Raw genomic sequence first — 25,539 nt, 5'->3', positions numbered from 1 at the left:
CTGGCCCCAGGCAATGTGGTTAACTTGGGCAATCCTGAATTCAATCAGCAAAAATGTATTGATCCAAACCAGATAAAACTAACCCACAGTACTAGAAGTCAGAATAGGAGCTACCTTAGGAGGGGTTGACAGGGAGGGCCCAAAGGAGAATTCGGGGTGCTGTAAAGGTCCTATACCTTGATTTGGGTGGTGGTTACGTGGGTGTCCCCATTTGGAAAACAGTAATCAAGCTGTTCATTTCAGATGTGTGCACTTTATGCACATTAGACATCAATATAAAAGTTTACAAAAATTTATTGAGCTCCTACTGTTTGCCAGGCATTGAAGAGCAATACCAACAATAGTGTTTTGTGAGCGTGTATGTTTTTAACACTTCAGAAGGTGAGTCACTTCAGGCTTTACATACTCTGAACCTGTTCCTGCTCCAATCCCTTCCCCCTGGTCCCAATCATGACAGCAGAGGAAAGGGAAAGAGACCACAGTCCTGGGCTGTACTGCTCCTCTGCCCAATTCTGCCTGGCTGTTTTCTCCTCAAAGCAGCTATGATTTTCCCTCTGGATTGTCAAATTGATGGGCCACTGTGGGGCACTTTGCTAGATAGCTGCTGGAACAGAGGACCCTACTGCAGGGCTCAGAGCAAGGAATGAGAGAGTGAGATGTTCAGTGACAGACACCACACCTACTTGATGCATCAAGCAATGACAGGCAATGCCTAGATACACACATTCCTGCCCTCCACCTACAGAGTCCTGACTCTGTGTCACTTGTTTACTCCATAAAATATACTGAGCTCCTACTATAGGCCAGGCCCTCTGCTGGGCCCTTCAACACACCTTACTTCACCCTCACTACAGCTGTCATGTAAGGTCACGATCGTCACCCTCCAGCCGAGGAAACTGAAGCCCGGAGAGGTGACATGACTTCCCTCAGCTCACACTGCTCAACAGTAGAGATTCCAATCTCATTCCACCTGGCTCACATTCTCCATTCTCTCTGGATGCATCTTTTCTCTGGGTTTCTGAGGTTACCTTTAGTAAAGGAACAAAATTAGTTTGGTTTCACCTTCTTGGAAGATTTTTAAATTTTGTGTCATTCATTACATTCACTCCTCATGGGGAAAGGCCCCCCTCATTGCCTGACACACCCTTCCAGCCCAGAGAAGAGCAGAAAAGGCAGGTGTAATGACTTCTGACCTTTGTGTCACAAGTATCCAGCAGAGCGTGCTTATTTAATGTTTGAAACAATAAATGAATGAGTGGTATTTACTTACATGCTCTCCATGTAGTACATATCACACGTATTAAGATGATCTCTTGTCCGTCTCTCCTTCCACTCTGAATTCCTCAATGGCAGGGACTGTGTCTCCTTCATCTCTGGATCCCAACCAGCAGCCCAAAGTCTGGCACAAAAGAGGGGCCCCACCAATATTATAAATAAATATTTATAAATTATTATGAGTAAATATTATAGGTAAGCAGGGGGAGACCCTGGAATTTATTTCTGGGCTTCGGTAAGACTCTTACGTCCTGTGAATTTCACACCTAACTAAACAGCAGTAGCACCAACTAGTTTCAATAAGTGGTTTTATTACTGGTTAGATTTTACAAATTCTGGTATTCGAACAGACTTCCACCTTAAAATTCTAAAACAACAAAGCGACCGTTGGAGGGGGTTTGATTTTTTTTCCTTTTTTTTTCTTTTTAGGACTATTCAAAGTAACAAACTTTTTTTTTTTTTACATTTTTTGCTCTGGTCATAAATATACAGAGAGAAAAAGAGGGAGAGAAAAATGAACAAGTCATCCAAAGTATGGAGATAAAACAGTATTCCTAAGGCACGTGGCAGTCTTTGAAAATACAGAAGCTCTAGCCAACTTAAATTATTTGTTGTTTTTCCTCGCTCAGTCCACAAAACTGTACAGAGACACAAATGTTGTGTTGCAGACAGATCTTCCAAGTAATTCCTCAGTCCACACCACTGCGTCAGCCGGGCGCGCAATTATTTTCTTCCTCAGTTTCCAGGCGAGATCCTAAAATGTGGTTAGTTAGTTGCTCAAAGCCTCTATTTTAAAATACACTTGGAATTCAACTAAAGATAATTTCTTTTTTAAAGAAATTGTGGGGCGGAGGCGGGGGCTGGGGGCCGCGAGTCATTAGAAAAGGTTGGTGAGAGTCGTTTGCGAGGGGCTGTGAGGCTCGTGGCCCTCCAGGTTGCCAGGCACAGAAGTTAAGACGGACGTCACAGTCGGCAGGGTGGGGCTAGTCAAGTCTGTGAGGGTGGTGGGCGTGCTGGAGGGGCTGAGCGAGGCGTTGGACAGCTCCGAGGCCGGCCCCGACGGCGTCCCCGTCTGCAGCGCCGCCTCCGTCGACTTGTCCACGCCTGTGTTTTCCTGCCGTAAGAGGTTGCGCCTGAACTTGGCCCGGGCGTTCTGAAACCAGACCTGCGTGGAGGAGAGGGAAGGGCTGGTCAGAGGAAGCCGGGCAGGACCAGAGAAGAGCTGAGCATCCCCTCCCGCAGCCGACTGTTTAACTCAGAGATGCTAATCCTTGTCTCAACGATGGGGTGGGGGATGGGGATTAAAAAGTCAGGCTGCCAATATTTTGTTCTTAATGCAATAAAAATGTCCTTTCCTCTAATTGGCTGTTACGGGGTTTCCCCTTCTGTAAGATGTTTCCAGAGCTGAGCTGCGCTCTCCAGGATCGTAGCCACACTTGGCTACCCAGCACTTGAAACGTGACTAGCCCCAAAGCAGCTGGTCGGTAGGTGAGATTTGAAACCACAGATTTGAAAACTTGGTATGAAAAAAAATAAGAGGTTGAATATCTCAATAGTAAGTTTTATTTTGATTACATGCTGAAATGATAATATATTGGACAAAGTGGGCCAAAAAGATAAATTCTTAAAATTAATTTTATGGGTTTCCTTTTGATTTTTTAACGTGGCTACTGGAAATTTTTAAACATATGTGGCTCACATTGCATTTCTATTATGTTCTGGAAGATTCACACAAACTAGATCTCGATCATTTTTCACAATGGTTGAGAGATTCGGGTTTCTCGGCAGTCATCTTTTAAGCAGGCAAGAGATCCCACAAGTTCTTATGGGTGCGGTTTTTTAAGTTTTTCATGGTAAGTCTGGGAAACACTAGAATGGTGAAAAGAACACACAGGACTCAGTCAACAAAGAGTTACTAAGAGGAAGAGAAAGACGGGGATCTTAATCCCCACCACCATCCGTTGGAGAAGCCGCTGGCATCCTGGACCACTGGGTTTCAGGTCTCAGGGCAGAGTGGGCAGAGAGGGAACAGCTGCCCGATTAAAGAAAGGCCCAGGACGTAGTGAGCCGCAGATTCCCTCTCCCAACCTGCCACGTCCCTGTACCATTTATGAGGGAGGTGGGGGGGTGGGCCACGTTACTGAGGTTGGTATGAAAGGAATGCCAAAGAGAGAGAATAAGGGTTTGCTTTCATTTTCCCTTGGGCGCAGACACACACACACACACACACACCCACAACGCTGCCCACAAGCCTGTACACACGAAGACAAGCATCAAACCTCGCCTACACAGCGCCCCCTCCCAACTAGGATGTCCACCCGTCGAACTGCACAGAGATCCAGCTATACCCTGAGAACCTCAAAGTGCTCCAGGAGAAGCCCAGAGAACCTAGGGGGAGGGGGACAGGGTGGGAAGTTGTGTCTCCCAAAGGGCAGGGCCTTTTCACTTCCCTTTGCGTGAGGAAAACACCCTCCAGAAGGCTCCCTGTAAAACAAAGGGCCTTGGGGAATTTTACAGATTCTGGGGTGTCCAGCTGCATATTTCCAGATGTGCCTGCATCTGCTGTCTTCCCAGAGTCTCAGACAGGGATGGGAAGGGCCGACGCCAGGCCCAACCCTCCCCTAGGGACCACCCCAGCTTCAGAGGCCTGTGGCCTCAAACCCACTTTTTGGTGGCCTGATACAACGTGGGCTCAATTAAGAAGCACAGCCTCAAGAATTCTGTTGTAAAGAAGGAGACACGGACCCTGTCAAGTCAGGAAACAAAGCTTTCTCCCCAGCACGCTGGGTCTTTCCAGAAAGAAAGCACATTTTCCCTGGCCTTCTGCCCAAAGCAAGCCCATCACCTCTTCCAGGAGCTCACAAATAAGTCCAGCGCTCTAAGGCCAGGCTCAACAGGCACTTCTTGGGGGTGGGGGCTCCTTCCCTGCCCCTCCTGCAGAAATCTGCAGGGGTGAGACTCCGTGTCTGTCTGGCCCAGAGAATGACTGATGGAGAAAATGATGGAGGAAGCCCCAAGAGGCCCTCAGAGAAAGGAGGCGACTTCCCCGAAGTGTCTTTGAAGATTGGGGATGAGAAATGCCAGAGTCTTGGTGTCACCTCTTGCCACCGTCCTGTCCTGACCGTGTGTGGCTCCGTGAGTGCCCTGTGCGTCCGACTCTCTGAGCAGTAGCTGCAACAGGAAGCGCCGGGGGCAGCGCATGGCCCATTGGTCCGGGGCTCCAAGCCCTTGGGAAGGGCTGGAACCAGTTAGTTACTGGCTGTTTGCTATTTCTCCGGCGTTGCCCCTAACAGTGGTTTGTAAACAATGACACCATCTTCCACAAGTGCCTTCTCTGCTTTACTGGATCCGAGGCGCTGGGAATCTGGTGGATGAAAGTCAACAACTCAACTAAAAGCCAGCTGCTGTGGGGGTTTGGGTTGAGTTTGTTTCTCACCTTAAGCCAGGCTTCACCAGAATTCTCCAGGGTATTAAAAAAAAAAAAAATCCCCTCCCAAGAGGTTGGTGGGGCAAGTACCCTGTCTAAGTCATCTTCATGTCCCTGGGGATGTGGTACAGGGACTGGCAAAGATTAAGAATCAGTCATATGCATTGAGTCAATAGTAATAATAACAGACAACTTTTATAGATCTCTACGTGCCTGGCGCCAGGCTACCCTCTGACGTGCACAGTCACAGGTTATCTCCATGATAGGCCAAGGAGGGGGTGATTGCCATTATCCCCATTTCATAGATTTAAAACCAGAGAGGCTGAGAGAGGTGAAGGCACTTGCACAAGGTCACACAGAGGCCAAGCTGAGACTAGAATCTGGGAATCCAGGATTATCTATCACATAAAGTCCATGGTTTCCTTACCACATGATCCTGAGTGAGTGAATCAGTGAATGAATGAATGAATGAATGAGGGAACAAACACAGAAGCAACTGTAGTGCAGTGGAAAGAGCACCAGCTGTAGCTTCCAGTTCTGGTTGTGCCACTGACGAACCAAGTGACCTTGTGCTAGTCTCTTACCTCTGGGTCTGCCTCAGTTTCCCCACCTGTATGACAGGAAGGTTGGACCACACCATGCATTCTCTATGGCCTTCTGGGGCTCTGGCAGGCTGGGATTCTAGGGCAGCTGCAACAAGGAAGGTGATCTGCTCCACCCATCCGTCTTCTAACACCAGCAGCCCTCTCTCTTCATCTGCGGGAAGTGCCTCAGCCTGCTGCCCAAGGGAACCCAGTAAGTCCTGGGTGGATGAGGAAGCCCACATGGCTGAGTGCCACCTCCTCAGACACCTACTGGCCCTGTGGGCTCACAAATCCCCTCCCCGGGGTCCTTTCATCAAGGAGACCAGGAGGGCCTGTGGGAAACCTACTTTGACCTGCAAATCCCCTCCTGGGTTGCTAAGGAAACCAGCCAAAAGATATAAGCTTCATGCCTAAGGATGTCTCTGGCATTTTTTTTAATAACATCAAAACTAATGGCTGTATCCAAAGCATCCGACCAGATGGGACACGCAGAAGTCATGACACAGCCACTCCATGCAGTTGCAGAGGAAATGTCTCATGATGGACATCATGTGAAGGAAAAAAATAACAAAACTACGTCCTCTGGTATTGCAACTTCATAAAGCAAATAATAACAACGAATTATTATTCACTCGCTAAGTGCAAGGCAACATCCAAGCAAAGTTCTAAGCATTTTACATGTATGAACTCCCGTTAATGTCTTACAAAGTCGGTGCTAATACTATGGTCAGGTGAGGAAACTGAGGCCCAGAGCCCAGCCAAAGGGGTGGAGCTGAGATGTGAATCCCAGCAACTGGGTCCTCGTCCTTACCCGCTACTTAACCCGCAAACTACACGCCTGGATTATTGGCTTCCTGTGTCCTCATAGGGTAATTTTCCCCCCTATTTTTCTAACCTGTCTGTATGGTGGTTCTATTGTTTTATAAGCTTTAAAAGTTTTCTTTAAAGAACCAAAAATCCTGAGCACTGGACTGGACATCATGACCCCTTGGTTCCAGCTCCAGGGCTACAACTACTTTGCTGTGAGGCCTTAGACGCGTTACTCCACCTCTCTGGGCTTCAGTTTCCTCTCTTCTAAAAAGAGATTTGGGCCAAATCATCTATGAAACTCCATCCAGCTCCAACTGTCCATCACTAGATCAAACACTCCCTACAGCTCTGTGCAAGAGACAAGCAGAATAATGCTCATTCTGCCCATTTTACAGGTGGGGAAGCTGAGGCCCAAGGAACTGAAGTTACTGGCCCTAGTGGAGACCTAACCTCCTCAGGGAAGCCATTCCTGACTACCTCCCTCCCTAGGTCAGGTCCTCATCTTTATGCTCTTGTTGCAACCCTATACTTTTCCATCCTAGCCCTTCTAGTTTATTTTTGTCAAGAGTTAAATAAAGGTTACGTGACCAAATACACTTGGGAAATGTTAGATGAGACAAAATTGAATCTCTTCAAGATTTCTCAATGCCTGTATGATTGCCAACATGCTCTGATCTCCAAGAGAAAGACACAATCTTTAGCATTTCCCAAACTTACTTGGTCCTGGAATCATTTAAAAGATATTTTTATGATGAACTATTTCAAATATATGGAAAAATACAGATTAATCTTATCACCGTTTTAATTATTTATACAATATCTTGCTGTACTTCGTCTCCCCTCTGGACTGTCTGTTCCAGCAGGGACTGTTCACTGACAGGGTCACCACTGAATTCTCAGCACCTCAAGTCCTGCACAGAACATGGCAGGTTGGTGCATTTGTTGAAGTGAACAAACAGAGGAAAGCTAGTGTATTCAGTTCCTGAGTTCTCATACAGGTTAATGATGACTAACTAGTCATCTGAAGAATATTTTTAAACTGTTGATTGTTAAAATGTATTTTCTTTGAAAGTCACGCTAGGAACCCCTAAGGAGATCTCCTCTCGTCCCAGTCAGTCAGCTCACTAGCCCCCTCCCCAAGCTGAGGGCATCTTAATATTCTGCCTTCCTGGCTGTTCCCCAGGAAGGAAGAGAGGTGACTCAGAGGTGCATGGAAGTGCTGAGGAATGGTCTCCAAGAACTGGCAAAGCCTGATATCTAAATGGACCTCTGTCCAAGGGCCATTCTGCCTCCTGATCACCTTGCCCACTGATGACAAGTGAGTACGGTGGGCGTCATGCTGCTGCTGATGACAATTTTGAGCATTTTTATGCACTTTACATAGGGCTTCACAACAGAATTCCTGCTTCCTACCAAGACATGGCATCTACAGCCCACTCCTTCCCTTGCTCCCATCTGTACTGCTGCATTCATTCGGCAGCTAGATCCAAGGGCAGGGGGTGCTGGGAATCACAATCCCTACACTGCGCTGTGTTGGAAAGAGCTGTGGAATCAGGCCAATCTGGGCTTGACTCCTCATCACTTGTTAGCTGTGAGATTCAGTGCAAGGGTTTTTGCTTCTCTGAACCTGTCTCCTCATCTGCAAAATGAAGATAATTAAATTTTTTAAATGTGTGCAAAAAGGGGTGGTAGACTGAACCCTACTATGTAAATGTGTGTGAAATTAATATGCAGAGTCCCTGATACATACTTTATAAATTACACTTTATGTCATCTTATTTACTTCTTGCAACTGCCTAGTGAAGCATTACTATTATCCCCATTTTATAGCTGAAGCTACTGAGGCTCAGAAAAGTTAAGCCACTTGCTCATGATCACTCAGAAGTAAGTGGGAGGGCTGAGTCTGGTCCTCATATCAGCTCCAACTTCCAGCAGGGATACTGGGATACTGCATCCCAGGCCTGCCATGTTGGTGGTGCTCATGCATTACAGATTCAATAACAGCCTAGAACCCTAGACAGACAGACACACACACACGCACGCGCACACACACACACACACGCACACACATCCTACGTCATCCACTTCTGGGAACTCAGCCTCAACCCCACCCTGCCCTTGCCATGCAGACAGACACTCTGAAGGGTCAAAGTGGACCACAACCTGCAGGGGGCACCCAAGGCCTAGCACCATGAAGCTGGTGTAGCCAGTGATGAGAAACTATTTCATGGGCACCTACATTGTACCAGCAGGCAGCATGCTGTAGTGCCTCCCATTCATTGTCTCAATCCTTAGGAACCCTCAGGATACAAACTATCATTATCTCCACCTCAAAGACAAGGAATAAGACTCTGAGAGGAGACATTAAGGTGTCCAAATCACACTGCTGGTATGTCAGAAAGGATCTGAATCTGTATGTTACCTTCCACACCACCAGTTACCTTGCTCCAAACTGCCCACATCCCACCTCCCCCAGCCAGCCCATCAGTAGTCAACACCTGGGAGAGAGCCCCACCTTGCCAATGCCTGGCTCCCATATCCTCAAATAAATCACTTCATCTCACTAGTTCTTCAGCTTCTCATCAATAAAATAGGCAGGAACATATTAAGCTAAGGAAGACCAGTGGCTAGAACGATAATGCTTTGCAAACTGCTGCATCATCATGAGGTGTTGTGCTGTTAGGGAATATTAAGGATTTGTGCAGGAGGTCTGGCGGTCTGGGAGGAGGGAAAACAGTGGTCTGATGTGCCCTAGGGTATGGCCACCCTCACGCCAACAATGTACAAGCTCTCACGCTCAGATGCAGTCACGGCTGGGCTGGCTTAGAGGAGAAAGTGCAACGCCCGCTCATCAGACGGGCCTGGGTTTGGATCCAGCTCTGCTACTTACCAGCAAAGTGTGACATGGGGCAAGCGGGGATCATTTGAGCCTCAGAGTTCTTATCCGTATAGTGGAGGAGAAGGGATCACGATGTCTGATAATGAGGACTCAATGAGCAAATGTGTTTCACTGGCCTTTCAAAGTACCTGACACATAGCAGAGCACTGAAACATTTATGGATTAGTAGACACACCACTATGTCAGTGCTTCTCTCTCTCAACTAGTCCCATGCCCCTGGCTTTTCTGAGTCCCCATGATAGAGAGGACATGCAGATGTGAACAGGATTCTGGGGGGGAGAGGCAAGCCTAGATCCAGGTCATTCAGGTGACTCCTTCTTCACACACAGGGTAGGTAGTTGGTCTCTCCCCTGGTTTCCTGCACAACCCCCTCTCCCAACTGATCACATTATAGGGAAACTGACTGTGGTCTGTCTCAGCACCTAATAGGTAAATTTCTTCAGGGCCAGGACTGTGGTTCATTCATCTTTGTGTCCCCAGGGCCTAGTGCCAACAGGTATTTGGTCAGATAAAAGAATGAGAGATAACTATTCTGGAACTCCAATGGGCTCCTAAATCAAGCCTCCTGCCTTACCAAGGCCAGCAGAGATCAGCTCTTCACTCCAGATTCAGACCCCACCATGGGCACTTACTCTTTATTTTATTTAATCTGGATAACTGGTGAAGTACATGCCCTAATGGTGCCCATTTTACGGATAAGAAAGCTATGGCACAGAGAGGGTAACTAATTTGTCCAACACACACCGCCAGTGAGTACACAGGCAGAACGGAATTCAGCTCTGCCTAACTTCAAGCCCCTGCTCCGGGCGCTTGATTCACGGACTCCTCCCCGTCGCCAGCTCACCATAACGGCATCTAGACAGAGGAGGGGACTACTAACCAGAGAAAACGCGGCAACCGCAGGTCTTCAGTCCAAATTCGCCCAGAGCTGAGGAACAGAGGGGGCGCCATGGAGGGTCCCCTGACCTAAACCCCAAAAGGTAAAGTCCGAGGGAAACAGACCAGCGGGATCCGAGACGCACACAGGCGCAGCAGTATCCCCGTCCCTTCTGGAACCCAAGCTAGAGAGACCTTCGGGCAAAACCGACCCAAACAGGAGCGGCGGGGTCCGCACGGAGCCGCAGGGCGGGGGGCGGGCCCAGAGAGGCGCATCGGCGCCCCATTGGCGGCCCCTCACCTCCCTCTGCTACGTCACCGAAGCCGCGCGAGACCGAGCTGCCCAAAATCCCCCTCGCTGGAAGCCGGGCCAAGGCGGTGTGGGGCCGCCAACTCCCCGGGACCTTGGCCCGCGGTCAGTCCCATCCCTGCCACCACCATCACTCCCAGAATGCTCTTCTGAAAATTCTGACAGACTCGCAGGAAAACTTATGGCAGTTTCACAGCCTTCAGTGCCCATCGTCCTCACCCAGTCGGTGCTGCCGCCCACCTCCCGCCCTTCAATCTCGGAAGACCTGGAGCTGGAGGGCGGGTCAGACTGGCCTGCACTGGAATCCCAGCACCACTCCTCCTGACGGGCAGATCCCTTCAACTCTCAATATTCTCACCCCCAAAATGTGCGCTGTTAACCCTACAACCACACACTGAGGAATAAATTGGTTAAACTTGATGTAAAAGGGGATATTCTCCCATCTTATTATTGTCCAGCTAGGGAAATTGAAGTCTAGCCCCCATAATAATTGTTTGTATTAGTTAATATCAGTTAGTTAATCTAGTTAATGTCATTCTTAGCTTCCATCCACTGAGCAGCTAAGTGTCAGCTACTGTGAAGGACACTTGCATTATCTCAATGGCTCCTACAATTAAGCGGGCAGTATAATTTCTTGTGAATAAGTTTCTTCTTCCATTTCACATGTAAGGAAACTGAGGCTCAGAGGAGTTAAGTGACTTGCCTCAGACCAGGAAATGAGTTAGCAGAGGAGCTGAAGATTTCAGAAGTAGCCCCAGGCTCTGCCACGAGTTTAAGTCATACAGGCACCTGGGACTCCCCAGACTGGGGTTCTTACATCTTTGGGATGACAGACCATTGGGAAATCTGGTGAAAGCTCTGGATCCTCTCTCTCAAGAAATCGCCCTCACATACAAGTGCAATACTGCTAGGTTTCAGAGGCGCCCATCTACTTCCACCCAGGAGGTCGGCCTAATCACCCTCCCTCACCAAACCCTGCTTCTGGAAGAGTCTGAGAAACAACAAAGAAACAGAAGGAAAATCTAGAGAGAGACAGAAAGAAAGAAACGAGAGAGAGCAAGTAAGGAGCAAGAAGCAGAAGGAGCAAATGGCTAACAGCAGTTCCCTTGGACAGGCATCCTGGGATAAGGGGCCAAGGTGGGGAGGGGAGCTCTGGATTTATCTGAAATGCTTGAACCTTTTACAACATGAACATATTTGAGTGTCATTTGAGTAATAAATAGCAACTAAGAAGTGCTTACAAGAAAGAAAAGAGACTGTGTAGACAAAGAGGCAGAGGGGCACACAGACACAAAACAGAAACACTGAGGGACAAACTTGAAGAAGACAAAGTTAGAAAAAAAAAAGATTGAAATACGGCAAGAGACAGACAGAAGAGATGGAGAAAGAGAACGGAGAAAGATAAACAAAGAGATAGGCAGACAGAGCAGAACGTCCTTCCAAGGCCCATGGCTGCGGTGGGGTTCCACCCCAGGCCCTAGTCCCTACCCCCAGCCCTGGCCGGCTGACCTGGAGGACCCGCTTGGTGAGGCCCGTCTTTTGCGCGAGCTGCTTCAAGTCCTTGGCGTCAGGGTTGTGGTTAATGGCAAAGTAAGACTTCATGGTCCGAAGCTGGTGGTGCTTGAAGGAGGTGCGCATGCGCTTTGTCTTCTGGCTGCTCGGGTAGGGCTGGTCACGGTCCAGGTGCTCCGCGTCGTTCTCGTTGCAGCTCAGCGCTGGGGAGGGGACGCAGAGGCAGCAGGTGAACCTCCTGGCCCGGCCCCAACTACACTGCCAAGTCCACACCCACCCCACCAGTGCCAAGTGTTTCTAGCCTCTGGACCACACTGCGGGCACTGCACCCTGCTGGGATGGAGATATTATCCCCATTTTATAGATTTACAGGCAAATTTGAGGTTCGGGGAGCCATCTGCCCAGGGTCACTCTGCTAGGAAATGCTGGATTCAAACCCAGCTCTAGGAGAATCCAAAAACCATTCTGAGCCATCATGTTACAATAATAATAATAATTAATAATAATAATAACAGCAGCAGCAGCAGCAGCAGCAGCAGCAGCTACAACTTGTTGATGGCTTATTAAACTCCAGATGATGTGCTAAAGGGCTTCACATGCACATTCTTGTCCTTAAAAACAACCCTCTGAGCCAGGTATTATTTCCCCCTTTTTACAAATGTTGAAACTGAGGCTCAGAAAGGGAAGTCACCTGACTGTGGGCACAGCAGGCCCACCATCTTCCTCTTTCCCCCTGCACTCCCTATGGAGGAATGCAATCTCCAGTCTCCCCCTCCCCTGCACCCCCGCCCAGTATTTGGGGCAGGCACCTGGAAATCACAGACTTCCACTTACTTTCCTTACTCTTCCACTTTCATTCCACCCTCATCAGTTCCCACACCTAGAAGTACTGCACGACCCGTAGGCCCTGGGCAACAGGCACTGGGCTGAAGGTTGGAAATTGTACTTTGAACTTTAATCCTCACCACTGCCTTGTAAGGCAGTTGCTTCCCAGTTTTACAAATGAGGTGAATGAGGCGGGGAGGTTAAGTGATCTTTGGAAATCTCATGGAGTAGCAGAGTTCTAACCGGAAAGAGGAGGAAGATGAAGGGAGAAGTCAACATGTATTTGACACCCATGGTATACCTGTGGCTCTCCGTAGATCATGGGGCCTTTACTACTGCTCTAAGAGGTGGTTACTGCTATTCATCCCATTTCAGAGATGAAGAAACTAATGCTAAGGGAAATGAAGCCATCGGCACATGGCCACACCACTGGTAATGGCTGAGCCTAGATTCAACACTGCAACCCTTGCAGTTTCTTTCCACTACATCACAAAGGCAGGCAAAGATGAAGTATGACTCTTTGGGGAGCCCGTCCCCATCCAGAAGGGGCCCAGCTGGGGCCTGGCTGCCAATGCCTGGAAGGCACTGGGGGTGGTGAAGAAGGGTAGAAACCTCAGAAAGTTGCTTGGCAACCTGGCAGCTGATGGGGACATGCAGGACCCTTCTCCAAGATCCTCTCGTCCAATCCTGGGCCATCCCACACATTAGGCCTTACTTTGGGAAACGCCTCACAGGAGATTAATTCAGTCTGCCTAAAGCGGGCAACTGGGGATATAACTCCTGTCTCATCACATGCCCGTGATAGAGCTGCCAGATTTAACAAATAAAAATACAGGTTGCCCAGTTAAATTTGAATTTCAGATAAACAATGAACAGTTTTTTAGTATGATGTCTCCAATATTGTATGGGACATACCTATACTAAAAACTGATTTGCTTTCTGCCTAAAATTCAAATATTGCCTAGTATACACATATACTATAAAATTATTCACTGTTTATTTAAAATTTAAATGTTGCATGGGATACACTTACACTAAAAATTTGTCATTTACCCAAAATTCAAATTTAACTGAGAGTCCTGCATTTTTCCTAACTCAGAAATACTCCTGCTCTTCTGGTGACCTAATCCTCCCCTGCCCAATTGAGAAGGAGTCCTTTGCAGAAAAAATTTGTAAGATGCAGGTCTTGTCCCTAACCTTGGAGCTGTTAGCAAGTGGCTACACTTCCTAAGGTCCCCTTCCCAGATGCACCCACGCACCCAAGTCCTCCACCCGTGCTGTACTCCCACTGACAGTGCCCAGAGTGAAGAATGGGGATCCAGCAATTTAAAGGGGATCAGAGCATGACTCCAAATGGGATCCATGGAAACTGCCCTGTCCCCTGCTGTGGGGAGCAGACCCTTTTCATGCCCCTAAGTCCCCAGCTCCACAGGGGGGTGGGGCAGGGCTCCCCATAGGGGATCTGTGGGCCCATCCCTCTGCCCAGCCCCCGCCTAGGCCTTGCTGCTATTAATGAGCTCCATGGGGACCTCGGCGCCCCACGCACCCAAGGGACGTGCCCTGAGTGTGGCTTAGGTGGGGGGAGGTGTTTCAGGGGAGGAGAAAGAAAGGGCAGAGAAAGGAGAGAAAGAGACAGATGTAGAAAGACAGAATGAAGAGAAAGAAATGGAAGGTTGGTAGGGGGGGGAAGATGGACAGAGCCAGGGAAAAGAGAGGAGAGACAGGAAAGAAAGCAGTGGAGATGGGGAGAACCAGAGAGACACTGCTACAAAAACAGTAAGAACTCGGGAGAGACAGAGAGAGAGCCTGAGGGGACAGTGAGGCCCGGGAATAGGGGCGATGTTGTGTGATGCAGGGTCCAGGTTAAGGAACTGAATCCTAGGATCTCAGAGAGACTGGGTCCCTGTGGGGAGGCCTTTCCAAAGCTGTTACAGGCTGGGAAGTGGTGAAAAGGGGAAAGAGGGGAAAGGATGAGAGGGCAGAGAAGGAGCCGGCCCAAGGTAGGGAGGCCTAAGCTGGCCAGTGGCTGAGTCAGGGGGCTGTGCTGGGGGCGGAGAAGCTGCCACTGGGCCCAGATCTGTCCGTGCCCCAGGCCCCCTCACTCCGGCCCCCAGCTCCAGGGCCGGGTGGAGATTCCCCAGGATCGGATCCGGGGAGGAGCAAGGGGACGAAGGGAGGGGAAGGACTAAGCTTTCTCTCTCTCTCTCTCTCTTTTTTTTTTTTTTCCTCTCAATTAGGCCGATTCAATGGAGCTAAAGAGCTCGTAAAATCATGAATAATTTACTCGTGATCTGTTATTAACCCATCGGGTTTCGAGCTCTTGTCGCTGGGACTGAACCTGTAATCAAATCTGACTTCGCCTCATTTTACTAAAGACGAGATTGTAGGTTCAATTGTCTAAATAATGGATTGGAATCAAATCAGTAATTACGCCGCCAGGCACACACACACAAAAAGCGGGGGCTCGGGAGGCCCGGGCGACCGGCCGGTCCGCGCGGGACTCCCGTGGCCGTGCGGCGCAAACCCCGGTGCAGAGCGCTTGGCCCGGGCCCCTCACAGGCTCCGGCTGCCTTGGTGGCGCCCCCAGCCCGCGGGCAGCCACGCTCCGGGCTGGGGTAGGTTTCAGTTCCGCCTCCGAGACCTCGGCTGTGCTCTCAGACCAGAGGGGCAGCCGGAGGAGGGCCACCGCGGCCACCGCCCCGGAAGGACTTTCTGACCCTGCGCCCCGCCACTCGGTTTGTCCTTCCCTAAACCGAGGGCCGGGCGCACCGACGGCGCCCCCTCCCCACTCTGCCGGAGCTCGCCACCGGGTAGTAAGGTGCCGCCGTTCCACCACCCGACTGTCCCCCAGAGCGACAAGCTTTGCAGCTGGTTGGTGTGGCTGGGCCCCTGGGTGTGGGACACGCACACAAACAAGCTCGAGTCCTCACAATCAGAAACACGCACATACACGCCAGCACACACACTTGCGGGGACACACCACAGCAATCACACGCTCCCGTGGCCCTCCTTCCAGTCCCAGCAGCCCAGAGGCCCACACTGCGGCCATTTCTCTCCTGCGGGCGCCGGTAATGGAGGGAGGGGGATAGTGGCCAGACCTGGGGAGGCCTGGCGGGGCGGGTGCGGCCAGGGAGGCGCCCCCTTTTCCCAACCTAGTCCCAGGAGCCCCGAGTAAGCGAGTCGCACAGTCACCAGTAACGCGCCGTGCGCGGTTTCTACCAGCATAGGAAGCGCGGACCAAGGCCAGAGATACGAGATCCGGGAGAGAAAAGAAGGCAGTAACAGAGAAACCGGGAGACACACGCAGAAAGAGAAAGGGGGTGGGGGCCTAGAGAACCGAATGGGGCGGGGGAGAAGAGAAGGGCCAAATTAAAAACTAGGAGATGGCATGCGTGGGGAAGTCTTGTAGAGGTGCCAGCTCCTCTGAAACTCAGCCTCCAGCCACATCTTGTTTGGTGTAGCACAGCCTTGCCAGGGAAGGTGACAGAGCAGCAAAAAGCACAAATAAATCTCTGTATCTTCTACCTTTCCATTGTAAATCAGGTTGTGAACCTGCGTGCCCTGGAAAACATAATCCTGCTCCTCACTCACTATGCACTCTGTGGCCCAGCCTGCATGCTGCTTCCTACTGGAGGCCAACCCCATTTGATAAATAGACACGGCTTTGTTTTGGGAGACCTATTCTGGACTTGGTTAATCTATTCAGGGTGGTGGGGGATGAGGAATGGAAGTTTTGGAGATTGGCACCTCTGACAGAGCCTTCAACAAATCTCAGGCAGACCTGGCTGTAGCCACCTCACCATTTACCAGAATGGGCGGCAATTTCCTCCCAGCTGCGCACACAGAGAACATACATGCCCCATGATCACCCAACAAGCAACTTCGTTGGAGCAAACCAGGAACCCCCATCCATCCCCATTTACCTCCCCAGGCAGCTCAGATTCCTAAAGGTCAAAATAATCCTGACTTAAAAATAATCCCCACCACAGCCCTCTTTGCACAGTCCTGGCTTTTTGTTTTTTGTTGTTTACACTTGTGCTTTAGACTAAGGGGAAAAGGAGAAAGAAAACAAATTCTTCCAATCCGACTCTATCGCAAACGAAAGAAAAGTAACTGCAAATAAACTCTATCAAGTTCAGAAGCCCGGGTAGTCATAAACCTTTCCTGGCTCTGCAGACTTCGGGCAGATGTTGATGGTTCAATTTACCGGGCCTCAGAACCTCCGCAGCTGTCCTGAGCAGGGAGGGGCGCAAGAGGGGTCAGAGCTCTCCCCAAGCGGCCCGGGGTCCAAAGACGCCGGAAATGCGAAATCCACTCTAACCCTGCGCAAGGCCAGGCGTATTCCCTTCTCACCCCGGGCGCCGGCTTCCGAGGGCGCTGTCGTCCCAGCGCCCCGCTGTCGCCCGAAACTCCAAGGAAGAACCCCGGGGAAAACTGAGACCTGGCAGAGCAGGAGGATCAAATGGTCACTACGACCCGCCTTTGCACAAAAGGTTCCTGGGCTGGTTTCCCAAGCCTGCCGCCTCAGGACACTTCGCATGACCCGCCGCAGGCCAGGCGGAGCTTGGTGGCCCTGGCCACTGCCAGCCCTTTCTCTTGGGACCCCCACCGCCCTGCCTCGCTCATCCATCGCCCCAGATCCTCTTCCTCAGCCGCGCCAACCAAGAGCCTGTTTGGTGTCGGCTCTGCCTCGCTTTATTTTTCCTTGCACTTTCTGCCCAGCAAAGTGGGTAAAAGGCCCAAACCAAAAGGCTGCCTCTCAAAAATTTCTCAGCGACGAGGTTCTGCACTCGGCACATCAAGACCACTAACACACCCTCTCCTCCCGCCCCAGCCGCAGGCGCACGAGCTGGAGCCCTAGGAGTTAATGTCCCTGCTGCCAGGTCGTCCGGCGATTAGAGCCTGGGGAAGCTGAAGGCTGGAGTACCCAGAGTGCTCTGTATAGCACACTGAGATTCACTCCGCTCTCGGCCACTGATGCCAGGAACTTTCCCTCAACCCATCGGGGCGCCTCGCACTCACCAGCGTTGTAGGCCGCCAGATCCGCCCCGGGGCCGGGGCTCTTGCGCTTCCTCGGCCGCCCCTTCTGCACTGTGCCCACACCATTGTAGTAGGGAAGACCCAGAGGGTTGGCCCCGGCTGCGCCCAGCCCCGCGCTCTTGGCAGCGGCAGCTGCCGCCGCCGCGGCCGCCACGTCCGCGTGGTTGAAGTGCGCGGGGTACTCGCCCTGCAGCAGCGCCTCGAAGTGCAAGCGGCAGTAGACCAGGCTGTCCTTCATGCCGAAGTGGTCACCTGTGGTCAGCATCTTGTTACACGTGGTGCACGTGAAGCAGTTGAGGTGATAAACCAAGTCCCGAGCTCGCATCACCATCTCCGAGGCCGAGATGCCCAGGTGGCAGCGGGCGCAGCGCTGCACAGAGAACCTCCTGTAGGGACCATCGAGGGAGGGACTGTGGGGACACACGGTTGGGTACCCCCCATATCCCTCCTCCAATGACACTGCTGCTACTGGAGGAAATCCACTCCTCAAGATGGACAACCAGGTCTTAACTTGGAGGATGGGAGGAGAGGGAACTAGACTTTGGCCCAGGTCTGGCCCTACCCTGAAATATAGTTCCCCTTAACCATTTTCATGCCTACCAAGGCTTTACTTTACCCAGAGTCTGAGCAAGCTTTAGGAAAGCCTCTGCTTGGGAAGGAGGGGGAAGCTTCCTACTTATCCCTTCCTTGCCCTCCACACTAGTGCCTGGAAATCCTGCAGACCTTTGTAATTTGCTAGAAACAGAGACAGGGAGAGAGAGGGAGAGAGAGAGAGAGAGAGAGAGAGAGAGAGAGAGAGAGAGAGAGAGAGAATAAGCAGACCTAACCCTAAACCCAGAGAGGAGAAACAAGGAACCTGGAGCCTGTTAGTGATTCCGGTTCTTTAATCCTGGCCAGCTTTCACTCCCATCTCCAGGAAAGACCCGGAAATACACCCAATCTGATCCCCCAGCTCTCCCTCCAACTTTGTTCCACCAACCCAGGCAGTTTGGGGTGCCTGTTTCTTTTCCCTCTAATTGACCCAAGAAACTTCAAAGGGAGAAAGGGGCAAGGACCACCCCCCAACCCAAGCTTAGTTTTGGTCCAAGCTCAGAAGAGGGCTGTTTTTTTCTGGGTCCCTACACTTCCAAGAGTTCCCTCAAAGTGTTGTTTTAAAAGGTTATCATCTAATTTGTACTGGCTTGGAGAAGGGGAGACCTAGGTAGGGAACCCTCCATTGGGATTGGAGGGAAAGGCAACCGGATATTATGGCGTCTGAGATGAGGGGTCCTGGATGCCCAGGGCAGTGGGTCCCGAAATGGGGGCTACCTGTAGTAGTCTTCTTTGCAGTAGATGCTTCCATCTTTGCTGAAACAGGTGAGCTCCGACTCCAGGTTGAGCTTGCACTCGCAGCACTTGAGGCAGCGCATGTGCCACTGCTTGTCCACCGCCAGCAGGTAGTAGCGGTCCGAGATCTTGCCCCCGCAGCCGGCGCACAGCGCAGCGCGATCACTGCTGATGGACGGCATGGTCTGCGGAGGGAGGGAGGCGCGAGACCGCAGCGCCTGCGTCAGCCTGCGACCCCGCCGCCGCCGCCGCGGGGTAATGGGCACCCGGAGCTCCCTCCGTGGCTCCGGCTTGCCCTAAATGCGGAGGGCGCCGCCAGGGTGTGCGGTGCGCTTCTTCCACCCCAAAAGGCCCATATCCAGGGTGCCCAGAACCCAGGCCCGCCCACGCAGCCCAAGCCAGCCACAGGCCCAGGACCGGCTGCTGGCCTGGATAGATCTTCCTCTTTACGTCTCCCGCTTCCTGTCCCCTCTGCTCTTTTTCCAGAAAGGCTCATACTGTGTTTGAAGACTGAGGCCGTGGTGGCTACTTCAGCCAAGCCCTCCAAAAGCTCCCCCAAAACTGTTTCTTAAAAGGAGCCACTCCACTAGGCCCCAGGAAAAGGGGTAAGATGACCATTAAAAGTCACCCTCCACACAGACTCCTCTCCAGAGATACCATGAAGTTCCTGGCCTCTAATCCTGGCGATCTCTCGATCCTTAAGCCGAAGGTTTAGGCCAGGGCAAATCGCACAGCAACCTCTGCCCCTCCACCACCTCTTCCACATTGGCTGGGGCCCTCTTGGGTCCTGGGAGATGGTGAGTGGGGTTCATGGGCACCCTCAAAGTCTCTGAGTGCAGGACAGGCCCAATTCAAACCCTCCCCTGTCCAAACTGACAGGCTGAGAGGGTTTAACCTGGGAAGAAGAGTTCGAAGCAGAGACACTGGGCAGCTTCTCTTGCTTTCCAAGCAGAGAAGCTTTATTCATGCTCCCCACCTCCTCGGCTTCTAAAGGTCACTTCTGGGTCCAGCTTGCACAGTGTCTGCTCTTCTGGCCCCTAGGGAAGTCTGAGGCAAGGAACTGGGGCTATTTGGGGCTGGGCCGGTGGAGCCAGGTGTGGAGGTCTGAATGGACTCTCCTTCCGCAAGAGCCAGGCCAGAGCCTGAACTCCCAGCCCTAACCCGGCGAAGTAGGGAGGCCCAAGATGCGATCAACGAAAAGCGCTGGCCCAGACGACTTCGACCCCTGAAATTGCGCTGGGGAGGGAACCCCGATTGCCAGGAGGCGGGGAAAGGCCCAAGTCTGCTGGAGCTGCCGGTTGGTTTGTCCTTCCCCGCGCCGCAGGCGGCGCCGCCAGCAGCTAGAGCCGAGTGGTGGAGAGCCCGGGGCTGGCGACCAAAAAGCTGGAGAAGTGAAAAGAGAGCGATCCGGGCCGCGGGTAGGACTTTGCTCCCACTTCGGGAGAAATGTTCTCTTCCACCCTCCGGGTCTAAAATTTCGGTTTTAACCTTGTTTCCCTCCTCCTCCCCAGCAGCCGGGTTTCCCCCGAGCGGGGAGCTACGGGCCTTGCATCCTGTCTATGGATACCCAGCGTCCAGTCCCGTACGGCACGAAGGACGCTCCTCAAAGTGCCCCCAAACTCGGGAGAGCAGAGGCGCAGACCGAGCCGGCCCCGTCCCAGCTTTTGGCCCCAACCCCACAGCCGTGCGCCTACCGTCTCCGTGTCGCCGCGGTCGATGGCGGAGCTGATAGCGGGAGCCTCGCTCTTGGCCCTGCGGTCCATCTCGTCGATGACCCCGTGCACCTCGGGGCCCGACAGACTGTGGAACAGCATCGCGGCGGACCGGCGGGGCCGGGGGCGCGGCTCCTCTGCGGGAGGGCTTGCCCCCCGCCTCAGCTGCCTGGCGCTCCCCGGGCTAACGGGCCCGGTGCATCGCCACCGCGGCCCCGGCCCCGCCCGAGCTCGGCTGCGCCCCCAGGCCGGGCTCCGGGCCCCGGGCGCCCGCGGGCCAGGACGCCTCCCGCCGAGGCGCGGGGGCAGCTACATCGCGGGGCGCCTGGGCGGCGGCGCCAAAGCCAGGGTCACAAGGGCACGGGGCGGGGGGGGGCGTTGGTGCGGGAGGGGGCGGGAGACCAGGGCAGAGGTCGGCGCCCGCCGCGGGCGCTTTCACGCCGGGGGCATCGCCCGCCCGGCTTCGGCGCCCCGGGCGCAAAGCAGGAGCGCAAACTCTGCCCGAGGCGGCGACGGCTGTGGTCAGGGCTCACGGGGGAGAGACTAGGTGCCCGCGGCGGCCCAGCTGCCTGGACCTCTCCCCTCCCCGGGGTGTGCCCCCAGCTCAAGGCGACCCGCCTAGACGCTGGGTCGGCTACTGGAGTAGGGGTTTCTCCGAAGCCAGTGAGCCGAGCCGAGACACCGGGAGAATTGAAGAGGAGGAGGAGGAAGAGGAGGAGGAGGAGGAGGAGGAGGTGGAGGAGGAGGAGGAGAAAAAGGAGGAGGAGCAGAGTGGGAGGAGGAGCCGCGGGCCGCGGGCCCAGCCGCGCGCAATGCTCTCCAAGAGCGCGCCGAGCCCAGCCCCGGCTCTGCAGTCCGCGCCAGCCAAGCGTCCGCGCCTTTTCTACAGCCGCGCCTGACATCACGTCCTGCCGCCGCGCCATTGGCCGCCCGGCACCCCGGCCCTGGCAGCGCGTGCTCCGGGAAGGCGGGAGACCCGAGAGGGAGGGGAGCAGCAAGAGGAGGAGAGGAGCGACGAGATGGTGGGAGCTGGTGGGCGAGGCTGGAGGGCGGGGGCGGGTGGAAGGGAGGGAGGAGGGAGAGCGCGGGGTTTGGAGTTTTAAGCTACTAACAGTTTCCTGTGATTTTTTTCGGGAAGGAAAATTAGACCTTTTCTCCCCGCCGTCTCCACCCTAAGAAGGCGCAGCCGCCAGAGGATGCTTGAGAAGGTCTCACTCCGGTCTCCTCTTGGCCCAGAGCCGCCCTTCGGGCACCGGTTGGGAAGGCCTGGGAAGGCAGGCCCGGGGCAGAGCTGTGGGAGCCTTCGGCCGCTTCCTGCCGAGTTCTGCCTTCGGCCTAGGCTCCGCGCCGCGGGCTGTGGACTGCCGCGCAGGCCTCCCGCGGACCCGGCTGAACCAGAGAAGCTAGAACCGGCGGGAGCTGTGGCTCCCGGAGAGTGGGGCCAGTTGGCTTATCCTCACTTCAAGTGAGCTAGGGCCCAATTAATGACCCAATGCGTAGCTCCTTCTCGCTGTTCCTGGCTTTAGGAACTAGGAAAGGCATGGGTACAGATCCTAATTCTGCCTTTACTTGCAATGTAACCTTAGGCAAGTGACAACTTCCCTAAGCCTGTTTCTGATCTTTTAAATGTGGCACAAGAAAGCCCTCTCCACATGGATGTGATGAGCGAAAATAGATCACGGATGTAAAATGCCTGGAACATAGTAGGCACTACACAAATTCTTTCATCACTCCCTTTTCCCTCTCCATCTCCTCCCTTTTAAAACTTTCCCACTATGAGATATATTAGGCATCAGTGAAGTTCTTAAAGACCACAGTCCCATTCTCTGTCCACTGGGTGCATCCCACCACAGACCGTTACTGAAGGGCAGACATCCTGCCGCCACTTCTCCGAGGACCAACAACCTGGCCTGCTCCTTAAATCCCAACTGCCGTCCCAGTCCCCAGACTTCAGGCTCAACCAACACTCTCTTGAGGGTGATACCCAAGTGTGTAGTGAAGCTGGATTTAGGAAATAAAAAGTGATTGTAGACAAAAACTGAATCAGCTAGTCAGTTACAGAACCCCATCCCCTGGCTCTGCTTTGGAAGTGGGTCAGTGTGAAGTGACACCCTTGCCAACAAGAGGTAAGAGGTTAGCCAGGATCTGTGCAGTTTATCTTACAGGGCACAGGATTGGGGCAGCATAAACTCATACTTTCCACATAATGTAAATTTCAGACATAAATATATGTGTGCTTGTAATGCCCAAGTACATGCATGTTCATGTGTGCAAATGCACACGTTTGTTTCTGTTGGCAAAAACAGAACCAGCAGAAATGTAGAACTAGCACGTGCACCTCAAGTTTAAGTGTACAACGCCAGGCAGGAGGATGGGTCTATAAATTGGAAAATTGCACAGTTATATGTACAACTGCATGCTCAGGCAATTCTCCTTAAATCTCTGCGTGTGATTCGACCAGGCCATGTGTTGCGTATTTTCAAAAACTCTTTAAGTTACAAGTATGTGTGTACACGCGGCACATGCACAGATGCTCCAAAGCGAGGGAAGGACCAGAAACCCAAAGACGCGCGTGCGCGCGTGTTCACACAGACGTGTGCTCTGGCGCCTGTACACGGGCCGGCGCCCAGGCACGCGGACGCCTACACAAGTATGTTTCACTGACGCATCTGGGGCACTTTCAAAGAAAGTAGGGAATGAAAATCTAATCTGAGAGTCACCGGGGTTCATCTGGAGGTCGCCCAACGGGTAGGAAAAAATTGTAACAACCTGGAGTTGTCCTTGGTGCAGCTCTGCGCCCAGGCTGGATGGACGCAATACGTTTTCGAGAACTCGAGGGACTGCCTTAGGAGCTGCCGGGCGGGGGGAGGAGCACCCGGTAACTCTTGCCGCGGGCTTCCCAAGAAACGTGGAAACACGCCCTGCGGCTCCTCACTTCCCCCATATCTGTAAGCACAAGCTTTCTTCACCACCTTTCTGACCGGTAGCCGACACCCATCCCTGACCGACCCCAAATTCCCTGGCAGTCAGGATTCCCGCCGAGTGCGCCCGCCTATTTATTCCTCTGTGTCAGACTGGGACTCGCTCGAGTCTGCAAGACTCCAACCCATTTGCCGCCGCGGGGCGGGATCTGGGGGCTCCCGCCCAGGGTTCAGAGGCCCGTAACTTTGCTACTCTCCCCCAGCGTCAGGGGCACCTCGCATAACCGCTGAGCTCTGTCCGCGGAGACTAAACAAGGAGAGGAACAGGCTGTAAACACACATCCTGACACGTGAGTGACATTTACACGGTGCGAGAAGCCTCAGCCGAGGGGATGGCAGGGGGTGGGGGGAGCAGGCATCTGCAGGTAAATGGAACCTTCGGCGGCGCTGAAAACGGCGGCCCTTCGACTCCCCTCCCCCCAGATAGGGGAAGAGACTCCCTAAGTCCCCTGAACCTGCCTTTTGTGGGAGGTGACAGGTGAACGGAATTCAGGTCTGGCTACTCTCGCCGCTGCCTACCTCCCCACCATCTGCTTCCTCGCAGACAGGCAGACCCGGCGCATAATGAGGTAGCAGCCTCCAGCCGGCCACCGTGACGAACTCAGAACAAAAGCGCTCCCTCCACGCCTCTTCCAACAAAGGGGCCACCAGCCCCAGCGCTCCCCGAAGGCTGCGGGACTCCCGGCTGCCGGCTGCGGAGCTGCGGCGCGCAAACTTCCCGGGGCTCCCAGGGCTGCCGGCGCCACGGAGCCGGGGCCGCGGAGGGAGGAAGCACATGCCGCCCAGAGAAAGTGAGGCCGGGCCTGGCGGGGGGAAGAGGGGGCGGGAGCCGGGCAGCAGCGGAAGGAGGGTGATTGATCAGCGCGCTGTTCCCGGCGCTCTGTCCTGTTATTAGAGGCGGCCAAAGCAGGGCCACGCAATAACCTCCGAATCGCCAACTAATTGACGCTGCAGGCAACTACTTCATTGTGCGCGCTGGTTTTATGTCTTCATAGCCGGTGATTGACAAGGTGTAATTAGTCATCTCACTCGGTGATAAACATGGGCACCCTCCTCCCGCGGCATCAGGCCGTGTGTACCAGCAGAGGAAGCGATAGTTGACGCTGATATACCATTAAATCAAAATGAAGACGTTCAGAAGTGTGTGTTTGCTGTGACGCTCTGATGGTTTATTTCTCAAATACGGCACCAACAGATTTACTTGATTTGCAAGTTAACTACAACATTAACTGGTTTTATTTATTTTGCCTCTTCTTTCCTTTTCCTAGGCAGGGATGTTGCTCTTGGAGAATGTGAAGACAGTTTGCTTCTTGACAAGCGAGCGAACGGGCGCCCAGATTTTTGCAGCCTCTCGAGGCTCCCCCGAGGGAAAGGCAGGCAGAGAAAACGCCTGATTTGGGAGCCACCAGGGAAGGATTCCGCGCAGGGGGAGCCACTTTCTTTGGCCCCAGACCGGCCTGTCTGGGGCCCCCCTTTGAGCACCGCCAGTGGATGATCTGAAACACTGAGGATGGTGCTGGGGATTGGGGTCGGGGAAAGCCTCTTGGATGATAATCGCAAAGAAGAAAGAGGCAAAAACAACTGTTTCTTCTCTGCCTTGAAGCAGGAAGAACTGTGTTCTTAAAGCTGTTGGCTGCAGTCACAGGGCCAGTTGCCTGCCTTCGTTCCCTGAGTAAAGTATAATGTCTCCTGTTCACCATGTTGCACCATTCAGCAAATTAGACTCCTTCCTCATCGAAGTGGGTCTTCTTAGGGAAGTGTGTGTTGTGTGTGTCCATGGGGGTGTGTCCCTCTACAGTGAGGCTGCTACTGGAAGTGCTGGTTATTTATTTCAGAAACCTGGTGGTTTACACTTTAAAAAGTCAAAGAGCCCCCCTCAAAAAAATTGGGCTCCCTTGGATTGTTGTGGTCTGTCTTGACCTGAATTCTGGTTAGAGAATGTCAGAAACTGAACAAAGCCAC

The 25,539-nt window shown here is 52.9% G+C and overlaps 1 protein-coding gene across 2 annotated transcripts; it reads right to left on the bottom strand.

The window, feature by feature from the left end:
- Window positions 1-1,566: 1,566 nt before the first annotated feature.
- On the bottom strand, window positions 1,567-25,539 carry LHX2 (LIM homeobox 2). Of its 2 annotated transcripts, none has more exons than XM_010956157.3 (5): window positions 20,579-22,166; window positions 18,867-19,069; window positions 17,541-17,944; window positions 11,691-11,896; window positions 1,567-2,440 (listed from the first exon to the last, which is right to left on the bottom strand). In XM_010956157.3, the coding sequence occupies exons 1-5, from the start codon at window positions 20,696-20,698 to the stop codon at window positions 2,153-2,155; spliced, it is 1,221 nt and encodes a 406-aa protein (XP_010954459.2). In that variant the 5' UTR covers window positions 20,699-22,166; the 3' UTR covers window positions 1,567-2,152. The 2 variants fall into 2 exon arrangements, with proteins under 2 accessions (XP_010954459.2, XP_074218303.1); XM_074362202.1 differs by lacking the exon at window positions 1,567-2,440 and adding an exon at window positions 3,151-4,639 and having other exon boundaries at window positions 20,579-25,539.

The sequence above is a fragment of the Camelus bactrianus genome, chromosome 4 (assembly GCF_048773025.1).
Source record: "Camelus bactrianus isolate YW-2024 breed Bactrian camel chromosome 4, ASM4877302v1, whole genome shotgun sequence".
NCBI lineage: Eukaryota > Metazoa > Chordata > Mammalia > Artiodactyla > Camelidae > Camelus > Camelus bactrianus.
The sequence above is the reverse complement of the archived record's forward strand: the minus strand, read 5'-3'. Positions and strand labels throughout refer to the sequence as shown.